The sequence below is a fragment of the Megalops cyprinoides genome, chromosome 10 (assembly GCF_013368585.1).
Source record: "Megalops cyprinoides isolate fMegCyp1 chromosome 10, fMegCyp1.pri, whole genome shotgun sequence".
Classification (NCBI taxonomy): Eukaryota; Metazoa; Chordata; class Actinopteri; order Elopiformes; family Megalopidae; genus Megalops; species Megalops cyprinoides.
This window is the reverse complement of record NC_050592.1, coordinates 3540096-3552500: the sequence shown is the minus strand read 5'-3', so window position 1 is coordinate 3552500 and position 12405 is coordinate 3540096. Positions and strand designations below refer to the sequence as shown.

Here is a 12405-nt window from a genome sequence, read left to right as displayed (position 1 = left end):
ATGATTATGATGCGTTACGCATACTGTGACCTAGCGACTGTGTGATATATGATTATGATGCGTTACGCATACTGTGACCTAGCGACTGTGTGATATATGATTATGATGCGTTACGCATACTGTGACCTAGCGACTGTGTGATATATGATTATGATGCGTTACGCATACTGTGACCTAGCGACTGTGTGATATATGGTTATGATGCGTTACGCATACTGTGACCTAGCGACTGTGTGATATATGGTTATGATGCGTTACGCATACTGTGACCTAGCGACTGTGTGATATATGATTATGATGCGTTACGCATACTGTGACCTAGCGACTGTGTGATATATGGTTATGATGCGTTACGCATACTGTGACCTAGCGACTGTGTGATATATGATTATGATGTGTTACGCATACTGTGATCTAGCGGCTGTGTGATATATGATTATGATGCGTTACGCATACTGTGACCTAGCGACTGTGTGATATATGGTAGTGTATATACTTGGTTTCCCTTAGTTTTCCCGTGTTGTGTTGATTCTTGACCAGTGTTATGCTCACACTCAGGGGCACTCTTCCTATCTAACAGGTCCCCGAACTACAGCCCTGAAACACGATCCGAACCCAGCGGGACCCAATGAAACATATCGGGTCGGGGCCTGTTCGCGCCTATTTGCTTTACACCATTCAAGCCGGGTTCAGGCTGGGGCAGGGTCAGCATATCTGGAAATCTGTCTTTGAATGCACTGCTGTCACAAAGGGAACGAAGGTTTCTAAGGCGACTGAACATGCCAAGCTTGAATGAAGGATTAACTTATGATTTACTTATTTACACAGGAAGAACTTGTTTACATTTGTGTGTCCTGTTTTTCTGAGAACTCTTTACTTGCGCAGACTTTATTCACTGTATAGTACAGTTTTCCCAACAATGACAGGCTGTACTCTGTTCATTTCTTAAGACGCTGAAGGTTACATACTGTAGGATTTATCTGCTTTTCATATGGACCTTTATTCACAGAGTCCATTGTGTTTTACTGAAAAGGAGAGGTTTTAGTAAGTTTTCACGTATGTAAACTCCAAAATGTGATTCTGATTTGATGTCATTATGGTGGTGGTTTTTGGTAGGGTTTTTTTGTGAATACCCCCCCGTCAGGTCAGGCTGGGTTAGGGTATTAAAGGCTCGGTTTGGGTCGGATCAGCCTCGGGTTTCAGTTTCAGGTCTGTGCACACCGGTACTCTTCACACCTGAATCTATCCCATAATATGATCTCTCCACTGGCAGCAATGCCACAGTCTCCGCCCCTCTCCCACAGGGCAGGGCCACACCCTTAAGGAGGGGGGGGGGGTCACAAGCTGAGGCAGAAAGGCCTCATCATACTCATCATAGTGATGCAGAGGCATTTCAGGTTCAAGTCAGCACTGGCTGTCTGACGTGCCCAATCAGAAAGGAACTGTAGGAACCCACTTTACAGTATCCAACTTGCCCTCTTCTAGGCGGCCTGCCATCTGTCAATCAACCCAGCTTCAGCCAATGACAGGAGAGCTTAGTCTGCCCTTCCTGTGTGACTCCTTGTGGTGGGTGGAGTAGCAGGAGAGGCTACATCATTTAGACAGGGCTCTCAAGGGGTCTTAAGTGCAAGGAGTTTTGTGAATTTCTGTATGACCTGAAAGCATTCTGCTGAAGCGGTTGTCTGATGTAGGGCAACGGCCACACAGGAGATCATGCTGAAAGGAGTCATGGAAAAGAAAAAAATGAACAAAAAGGTGTGCAGTCTTCTTTCAAATTCCAGTTTCAAACATCACTACAAAAGCTTTTTCAGCATCGCGAGCCGACTGTTCTGTTCTGTCTCACTGACAATCTAGGCGTCCTTGACTGGTGACCTCCCGGCGATGGCTGTCTATGGAGAAGCGTAAATACAGCTCCACTGCGCTGCTCAGGTTCCTGCCGCGGTGATCGATGACTCACCGCGGTCCCCTGCTGCTGCACCAGAGGGTACGTCTTATTTATTTCACATTTTCTTTAGAGTCTTTTCACAAACACAGACATACACGAAAAAATTGTTTCAAAATCATCTTAGAAATGCAGATGTACTCAGGAGCCCTTTGCTTTTGAATAAATTCTTTTTTCTGTTTCTAAGGCTCAAGCCCTATTGTCCTAATCCTAACGCTGTGAGCGTGCACGTGTGCACGTGTGCATGTGGACTTTTATACTTGTACGAGCACTGTACAGGTTTGTGCACAGGTACGTGAACACCGTGTGTGTGTGTGCATGCGTGCGCGCGTGCGGGTGCGTGCGTGAGGTAGTCGAGGGCAGGTACTTTATGGAAGATTCGTGCGGGCGCCATCTCCGCCCCATTCAGGGTCTTCAGCAGGAACATGGGCCAGGAGGATGCGTTCAGCCGAAATCCTGAGGGACAGACAGACAGACAGATCAGCCAGACAGACAGACAAGAGCAGCATTTCAGCACAACCTTTTGCAGACATCTAAAAGAAAGCACGGACCCACTGAACATACCGATTAAAGAGCATGCACCCACACCCTGTTTAGAAGTACATTTGAGGTGACACTACAGCACGCAGGCAGAAGCCTACGGCAATTTGCACAGGCTGAGCAATGTTTAGGAAACCACCAGTCAGGGACAGACAGACAGACACAGGCATGGAAGCACAATCAAACACAGATGCCTGTCTGACAAAGTAAAGACCCATGCAAGGTAGGTACAGAATGTTCTCATTCTCCTTCCATTGCTCAACATCTACCCCTAGAGGATATCCCCAGCATTACACCTTCAATGAGCTGACAGCCTAGTCCTCACTAAGTAGTTAACAGATATTTTCAGAAACGCCTAATTTGATGCGCAGTGCGAAATCCTTTCACTTGTATACAGGCAGCTGAAAATATGAGGGGTGCCATTCTTTGTGCTTAATCTGTGTAGGTCAAGGCCCGTTCCATAAAAAAAAACCAAAAAGTACAGATCATAACACTAACAGCTAAAAAAACTGATGTGAAATTCAATTCAGTTTTATACATGAAATATCATACAAAACAATATAAAATATATTAAAAACAAAACTGATAAATAATAATGAATAATTTAGTAAACAGCAAATAGCACCAGTGCCCCATTGTCATTTTATAGAGCTGATAAGTAGCTAGGGATGCTAACGGCCAATTACTTAACCAGTAAGGCTGTCTTAAAGACTGGCACCAAGCCATAGATAACTGTAGACAGATAAGAGGTGGTTCATGTTGAACTAAAGGGTATGCATGCTGAAATAAGAGTATCTGAAGAACTACATGCAGGTCAGTGATGCTGATGTAAGCTCCATAGCTCCTCCCAGGCCACATGTATCTGCTGTCACAGTTTGCTGAATTCCCTCACCGCAGTCAGTGCAAAGCTGCTACGGCCTGCGTCTCTGTTACATGTAAATATGCGCATTTCCACTGCATGTGAATCTCTCTCTCAGCCCCTGAACCCAAGAGGAGACATGTGGCTCCAACGTTCCCTGCTGAGGAGAGCACACCTCAAGCCAACTGCACCATGGGTAAAAAGCAGGCAAAAAACCATGCCAGAGACCCTGACATCACTGGGGTGCAGTGATTCAGTGGGAAATTCCTCTAGTGAATCAGTGGAAAGTCCATCTAGGCTGCTTTCCATGTCTAAAAAATGGAAACAAGGAGTCGCTGTGTCTGTGGAGCATCTGTGCCCACTGAAAAAGTTCTCCTCTACTGACAATCACACAGATAATGTGCTGCCAACCCGGTCTCACACCTAAGAATGTCAATATGTTAATTGGCCAAAATAAGATAAGCAGCCAGACAGATTAAATCTACCACTGAAAACTTACGGTCTCTCCTTGTATTTGCTTAAAAGCAGTAGGTCTCTTTACTTGTTTTTTTTTCTTGAAATCACACCGCCGTTGACTGGAATTAGACTTGTGCTGAATCTTCAAGCACAGATTTGCACCACAAGAGAGCAGTTTTGTTTTGCTGATAAAATGACCCCGTTTTCCTTTAGGAGGAATTACGGGCACAGTTTTAGAGAAAAGGCACCATCATTCATTTCATGCATTATGGAGGCAATTATTCAAAGCAGATTAATAGTTAGCAGGCCAGGCCAAACGACCGCCGCGGCGGGCATGAATAAAAGAATATATTTCTCTCTCTTTTTTTTTTAGATAGATGTCAGAAACAAATGAACAGGCTATCAGCAGCCATTATTACTCAGAGGCAGAATGCCACCTTCATTGTTTTCTCTTTAAGAATGGGCATCTCCTCGTTAATGACTGATGGGAAAGGGTGTGCTTTTCACCAGCAGACACAACACGAGTGCCATAAACGCTTTCATAAAGTTCTTTCTACTGACAAAATAGCTCAGTCGCTTTGCTGACATTTCATTTTAAAAGCCAGATCATAAACGATCAACAGTGGAATATACTGCGCACACCAGCATAAAAGTAATTGCTATCCATTTGTTATACATTCGGTTGCGCTTCTGCACCTTTGAATAGCAGGCATCACCATGTACAGCCACAGCCTACCTGATTTTTCACTAGTTTAACTTCTCCCATTTCGAAGTGAGGGTAAGTGAAATCTCCGCCCGTGTGGTGCACCACCACGATCCGTCCAAGGTTAACATGCCCTCGGCTGTGCTGTCAGCCCAAGCAGTTTTTTTTTTACTTCCAAATTTCACGTGTGAAAGTGAGACCCAAGGGCATGTGTAACACGAGTTAACGGAGCAGCAGTGAAACAGGGCCGCGGGCCTGTGGCGACCGCTGGACGCTACAGGCTGACAGCACAGCCGAGCACACGCTGGTGCACCCGAGACGCAGCGTGAGCACGTCAGCCGGAGGGGAGTGACAGCAAGCAACATCTGAGCCTGCGAGAGAAACTCTCACACTGACACATCGAGAGATAAGCCGCAGGGTAAGCTATTCCAAAACCCACCGCACGCCCGATGGTGTCGCAACGCACATAAGAAAAGGCAAATTTCAGCAGGGTTGTCTATGCAAGGATGCAGAAATGCGTGTCTACGCTACAATACACGCAGCATTCTCACGACTGACACTGCAACAACACGAGGGAAGAGGTGGAACCAAACAGGGGAATCTGCACTGTTCCCTTTGTAGACGATCTGATTGCCCAGCACCTTCACCAACAAACCCAGCCCGGCTGTGCCCTGGTTCCCTCGCACGGAGCTTCCTTGCACATCCATTAATTTATTGATAAACTTCCCTCCATTTATGGAGCCCGGATCCATGCTCTCTGCCCATGTTCAGCCTAATCACATCATAAGGCAAGGTTTCACACCGTAAAAACCCATCTACTCTACATGAACTGCTGGTAAAATAACTGTGGAGCTGGAAGAGCAGATCACAGATGTTTGCATCCAAAGCTTAATCAAGTGTTTCACTGCCCATAATGTCTACCCTCACTCACTGGGGAGAACATACGGGTGTGCAGACATCAGCTACACCAGCAGGTATCGTCTTTAAAAACCTTTTAGTGCACCTCCAGTTAGTCGCATACTATGAATTACCAGAAGGACACTGAAAGGCTAAAGGATATGTAGCAAAATACTATGGCGACAAAATGACACATATCAGCTAGTTAATGGAGACTAGATTTTGTCTGTTTTACTTGCCATCCATGAAGCACCATAAAATGCTGCACATCAAATGCATGAATCGTTAGCTTGCCCGCTGCCTGATAGGAAATGCAGAGGACAGGGAGGGGCGATTTCTGCTGGTAACCAGACTCCACAGCAAACAGACGACATTGGCCTTTTCTCCTCTTTTTCTTCGGCAGGGATTGATAAAGAGATATCCCATTTAAACCTCTCTGTCTGTTTGCGTACCCGAAGGCATAAACAGTGGACTTGAAATTATTTATTGAACCATTTCACTTAAATGGCATCTAGTCAGTCTGCTCCACTTGATAAACAGCAACAGAAAAGCTCGGAAAGTTGCTGTACAGCGTTGTGGAGGTTAGCGAGCGGATTACGCTTTATATTTTAAACGGGTTAACCAGATTACAGAGTCTACCTTCGTTAACATGGCGAGAGTCATACAGAATGCTCATGTTAGAGATGGCAGATAATATAATAGTATAAATTCAGCTGGAGAGCAACTGACTACCCAGCTATCAGACACCATAGAAGACATGCGTGAGACAATCTGTGGCATCCCACCAAAGACAGGCCCAACCCCAGATTTTTATAAAATACATTATGTGGGTGTTTCAGAGTCCCCACCTAGCAGGGGGGATGGATAGACGAAGGCTGGCTGTCACAGTCAAGTGTGTGTGATGACGGCTAAGCTCTAGCTGCGAGTCAGTATTCCATTCTCCCTCCTGTAAAACGGAGGGGCTAACGTGTGTGCCCCTCCCCCTTGCCCCGCCCACGTCTCCGCCCCCTCACCCAGCGGCGGCTGCAGCATGCCCCCGTTCTTCTCGCAGTTCCCTATGGGCTGGATCTCGGAGGAGTCCACCAGGCGCCAGAAGTCGTTCTTGTTGTCGCTGCCGTCCAGCCGCAGACGCAGGCGCGAGCCGGTCAGCCCCACCACCGTGGCGATGCAGGTGGACGTGGTGTTCCGCGGGTCCTGCGCCTCCAGCTTCATGCCCGCCTTGAACTCGTTCGCCGGCGGCGTGGTGCTCTGAGCGGGACGCAAAGAGAGGTCGCGTCAGTCACGCGGACGGTGAACGATGTTTAAGAGGAGCTGTCCCTCGACACGTGATGCAGGAGGATGTCAAACTGAAGACCAGCTGTGTTCCCACCATTCCAGCCTACTAATAAAAAGTGACCGGGTGCTGGGGTTTTTCCACGTCCTTTACTCCTCAGGTGCTCTGACCCAGAGCACTTTACATGCCTTATAATTATCACGCTGTCCATTCATATGGCTAGAAATACAACGAGACTATTTCACTTTAAGTACCTTTACCATAGGTACAACCGCAGTGGTGCACCCGAGAATCAAACCAGCAACCTTCTGGTTATAGGACCTGCTCCTTGACACAGTGCTGCTCAGTGTTTTTAGCTGGCTAGGCAGCCAGGGGTACACTGGTTAGGGGAAAGGGGAAGTCATCTGATGCCTTTCTGTAGCTAGCTGTCCCATGTAGCGCTAAGCAGCAGGGCTTGCAGCCAAAAGGTTGCTGGGTTAATTCCCCACAGGGGAATTCTCCAATGTTGCTACACCCTTGGGCAAGGTACTTAACCCAGAAACGCCTCGGTAAATAGCCAGCTGTACAAATAGAGGGCCATGTAAAGCTGCAACCTAAGCCGCCCTGGACGAGAGCGTCTGCTAAATGACAATAATGTAACGTAATGACGATGATGGAGGAAACTGCGTGTATTTTTAGACGGCCCCACGTCTGCCTGGGCAGCCAGCTCTGATGACGGGAGCATTTCGGGTTTAGGATTACCGCTGCTAACTCCCCCTCGAGCGGGATGCTAAACCTGCACATGACCTCAGCACACAGGTGTGAAAAATGGAGGAGTGATACTGTACACACTGTAGCCCCCTGTACAAACAACTGCAAAGCAAACAACAGCGCCACAGGCCCGGCTGCCTTTCCACATACAGAGATAGCAATGTTTGCGCAAAAGCAGATCATCGGGGCTTTAAAAAGAGATACTGAGCACAGTCAAACCCACTGATTACAATGCCTAAAAAGGACAGCATGGCTCTCCACAAACAGGACTGCCTTTATCTGACAGATGTTCCTTAGCTCACAGGTTCACTCCCCACTTCCCTGCAAATGCCACTCTGCTTTAACTGACTGGCTTTAGCCAACGCTGTGCCGAATGGTGTCGTTGCCAAGCAATGTCACCAACACCAGGGCAGTGTTCAGCATGCAGACAGGACAGAGATGAACACACCGAGGATTCTCACACAGATCACATTCATATTTTCCATCACTCTTTCAGGACAAACGTAACACCTTTTCATTGTTACAAGAGCCAAATTGGCACTGAAATTGAATCTGAAGATGGAACAACAAGGGGAAAAGGTTTTAAGACACACTACTTTCATAAAAACCATCAGCAGGGACACACATTAGCACATACTGCCTGCTGTGAATCCCACTAACCAATGACATTTGGTAGGGGTCTTGCAGTGAAATCATCTAATTGCTGATGTTACTAATAAATTAACCAAATAGATAATGTTAGCCTTGGCAACAAATGGCATAGAGCTGGTGAGTAAGTAAAAACATGGGCACATTTTCCTTGATGTAAAACATAAAAGAATAAACCTTCTAAAAGATTCTCTACATCTTCCAGATACAGAGCACAGTGAGATCTCTAACAACTTTCCACAAGCTATTGCATGACTGTCTAGGATGAAAACATTTTTAAGAATTTTCAAGGACAAAGGAAGCCATAACTTAACACGCCCCCCCCCCCCCCCCCAAACAAAAGGCCTGGCTCACGTGAATGGCACCACAGAGCATTTAGAGGGATTCTGCTCAGACACCAAACCTCAGTGGAGACAGGAAGGGTAGGAGATTGTCGCTGATTCATGAATATGTGGCCTCAGACCAGACGAAGAGGCGGAGTGGGGTCTCACGCCGGAGCGAAGTCGCTCTGGATAAGAGAATCTCTTGAATGCATGTAATGTTACGTAATGTAATGTAATGTAATGAAGCTCACCTGTCTGAAGCAGTGGGCTGGGGCAGCGATGGCACCTGTCTCCTTCAGGTACTTCTCCCAGCTGAAGTGCCCTGGAGAGCGACAATGACAATGAAGCAAGAGCAGTTCTCAGCAATCCACACAGCCTGCTTTTACAGGTGCAGGACAGAGAGAAGTACAGCAATGAAGCAAACCATCCACACACTGCTCCGCAAACACTAGGAACCACAAAGATTTTCACAAAGGTTTTCATAAACAAACAGTGTGCTCGGTTTTTGACAAAGTCCTTCTCCGCTGAACTTGAATCCCTGGCTGCCAAACAGAGTCATCACTCAGACACACTCTTCTTAACCATCACACCGAACACTCTTCTTCCTACGGCTCCTCTGTAACCCCTCTGTAAATGTGGCTACATAGAATCAACAGTCCAAACCCTGGAAACCAGCTCTCGATTCGGTGACCTTTGGTGACCTGGCGAGCCGAGTCATTACCCTGGTACTGAGCGGGGACTCGCGAGGGGCGGCCGCTGCGGGCGTGTTTGATGCGTCTGCCATCCTTCCACTCGATAGCTGGGGGGGGGTAGAGAGAATACACAGCGATGTCAGCAGGGCACAGGGAGCAGCCCCATGTGCAACTCATCGGACAGGAAGTAGCCAGCAAGCCAGCCAATCACAGGACTGGAAATTATTATATCACAATGAGCAGGGAGCAGGGAGAAGCCTGCCAGCCGGCCAATCACAGGACTGGAAATTATGACAGCACAATGAGCTAGAGTTTACTGATCAACACTCGCTCTGACGCTGGGTAGAGGCCTTACCTTTCTGTGGGCCCGGCTTCCTCATACTCCGGCAATACTGACCAAGTCCTTAGCAGTGCAGTCCACTCCACTCTGCACAAAGAGACGAAGACACTGTTGCGGCACTCAGTGGAAAACATTCACTTCGCCAGACAGCTTCGTCTAAGGCTGGATTTCTTTTCTCGGGTATATCCAGTTTTTATCCCACTGGTCTGGAGCTCAGAGCACTTAAAGGCTGCACGACCTTTCTGTCTGTGAGGCAGGGGGTCTGAGAGACAGAAGGCCGGCTACAACAAAGGGGTGCGACCAGCTGTCAGCCGCCCTGACTGCCAGGGACCCCGTTAACACGCTCCCTGACACTGCCCCCATGAATCAGCAGACACCATCCTTACCGGCTGCGTATAAAACAACAGAACAAGGGCTGTCCAGCTAGCCGACAGACAGGCAGGCAGAAGGGCGTATTAACGCCGTCTGAAACCCAAGCGTGATCCGCTGTTAGCCATTTCTCTTGGGGCGTTTTCTTACAGCAAGCGATACAAACATAATACGTCTTACCAAGTTAAGGGGGGAGGCAGAAATTTAGGAAACACTGTTTAGTCTGATGAGGACAGATTTTATAGTTTGCCAGTGGAGCGTAAATACTCCAGGAAGCTCCCGCTTTAACTCCCCGTCAAACGAGACACGTGGGTCACCGGGTCAGACAGATAACAAGGAGGTCGACAACATTTGTTTAGCGACACGGTGCTTATCAGGACAAGCCGATCCAGACGGACCTGGAAACACCACAACAATAGTAGAAATCGTAATATTCAGTAGTAATTGGTAAAAGTGGTACAACAGAATTAACGTTAGTGGAATTACGACAAAACGTCATGACCATGACTGACATTTCAGATTGCTGCAAAACAACATCTTAGCTGCTAGCTAACTATCTACTCATCAATGACCGTATTGTATTGCCACCATGAGCCGTATAATAAAAGGATAAAGTTCACACAGCCACCCAGATAATCCATGTTTTCGAAAGCTAGCTAGCTAAGTCGCTAGTTACCTTTGCAAAACATCAGTGAGATCATCTGTATTAAATCACAAATCCGCAAACACATTGGAGAAATAAATGTCATTTCAGAAACCTCGCTAGTTGGCTAAGCATGCCACCGGCCTAAAAGCCAGTGGCGCACAACTTTGTGCTCCAATAGTCCATCATTCTAACTACTGCAAACAAAGTTCTACCATTAAAACAGCATGGAAAGAAACATTAGGCTAACCGTTTATGCTACCCAGGTATTCAGTTCCAACTTTGAATCTGGGTTGGTTAGCCAGCTAGCTAGCTATTTATCTGCCCGTTTTAAGAAACATTTAAATGAATCAAACAGCTAGTAGTGTTAGTTACGATTTACGGAAGCATGCAGCATCACATTCAGAGGTTTGAGAGTGGAAATACCTCAGCAGTAGTTGCGCATAACAGTCCTGAAACGTGTCTCATCCAGCTGTAATTTTCGCTCTGAAGAAGTGCGCCTTTTTCTTGCGCCAAGAGGATGGCGTTCAAATGCAGGCGACCAGCTCCCTCCTTATTTTTTTCCTCTTCCCGGAAAAAAATGACAGCAACGTTATTTTTTGCAGATCGCCAGACTGGGATTAGACAGATGATTTTGGCAATGCCACCATTCGCCGACCAGCTAAAATAACAACCAGACAAAGCACAAGTGAAGCGCAACTGCTAGCTCGATACGGTAAAATTAATGCGCCAATATAGGCTAGGTGGCTAACTGGCTAGCAAGTATCAAGTCCATTCAAAAACACAAAGCCGACACATGGGACTACCCTCGGGTCACAACCACTAGAAATCCTAACGGCTCGGTTGCTCTGGCTCCGGCTAATTAAATGCGTGTTTACAGACTGATTGTGCGGGATGCAACAAAGCTATTTGCTAGCTAGCTAGTTACTGGGATTAGGCTAAGATCACTAGCTAAACCATACACATAGCTAGCTAGCCAGCTTAGTCAGTACACGCAAAAACAAGCATGCTCCGCAATAGCATAATGTGGTTAGCCAGCTAGCTACCAGGCTACCTACATGTAGAAGTGTTATTGCTGGCAAGATACGATTTTTATGCGCCTCCGGGCATGCTTCGATAATCTAACGACACAGACGGAAGAGATGTTTAAACGGGGAGGAGGGAAACGTGTAAACGATAAATAAGTCCGTTTACCTCGGCCTTGCAGGGTTTTGTGTATGTTGTTATTTTTTTCTGGTATGGGTTCAGTGCCCATCCGCCATTTTTTTTCTAATACGCAGCTCTGCGAGGGAGGGGGGTGCGATAGTGGATCTGAGACAGGCTGGGAGACGGCAGGGCTGGCGGGGGAGGCAGAGGACGGCACGACCCCTGGCGATCGAAACGTGGAGGGAAGATTATACCCGTGTGGACCAGGTGCAACATCATCGTCACCATCACCGCCCCCACCCGCTCTCGCAGCAAAACCATGGCCGTTTCTCTCAGAAATTATTTTTTTGTCTTCCATGAACTTTGAATCTCTCTTCGCTGAGTCCGAATCTCAGCACCACGGCCACAGAAAAGCTGTGTATTTAATTCCACAAATCCAGCTCCATTGTATTGATACCACAGAAGTCATAAGGTCATGTTTTGCTTTGTAGTTGGTTGCCGTGCTTTAATTACTTGGGAGATAGACCAAAAAGTTGTGTTGGTGGACCAGTAGGGGACAGTGTTCTCTCTGAAACAAATACAAAACCAGGAAGGTGGACACCGTGCTGTAGAGGATGAAATCATACAGATAAGGGGTTAAACCGAGGTCCTGACTCACTATGACATTTACAACCCCAAGGCCCTAGTCACAATGTCGTGGTCAAATACCCAATTTGACCGTCTGATTATCCCCATGTGAAATTGGCTAAATAAATTCTTCCTTCTCCATCTCATCTGATGTGTAGTGAGTTACAGTGCAATATGGCTGCCACTCATCACCCAAG

At 47.0% G+C, this 12405-nt stretch overlaps 1 protein-coding gene across 3 annotated transcripts in view; it reads right to left on the bottom strand.

Annotated features, from left to right (window-relative positions):
- LOC118784603 (polycomb protein SCMH1) overlaps positions 1-11005 on the bottom strand; it is a 26134-nt gene extending 15129 nt beyond the window's left edge. For 2 of the 3 annotated variants that reach the window (XM_036538924.1, XM_036538925.1), the window contains exons 1-6: positions 10862-10936; positions 9439-9510; positions 9113-9190; positions 8643-8713; positions 6411-6645; positions 2310-2398 (exon numbers count right to left, since the gene is read on the bottom strand). In XM_036538924.1, coding sequence (XP_036394817.1) covers positions 2310-2398; positions 6411-6645; positions 8643-8713; positions 9113-9190; positions 9439-9463 — 498 coding nt within the window. In that variant the 5' untranslated portion in view covers positions 9464-9510; positions 10862-10936. Of the gene's footprint in view, positions 1-2309; positions 2399-6410; positions 6646-8642; positions 8714-9112; positions 9191-9438; positions 9511-10861 lie in introns of all 3 variants that reach the window. The other variant, XM_036538923.1, reaches the window with a different exon arrangement.
- Between the last annotated feature and the right edge of the window lie 1400 nt (positions 11006-12405).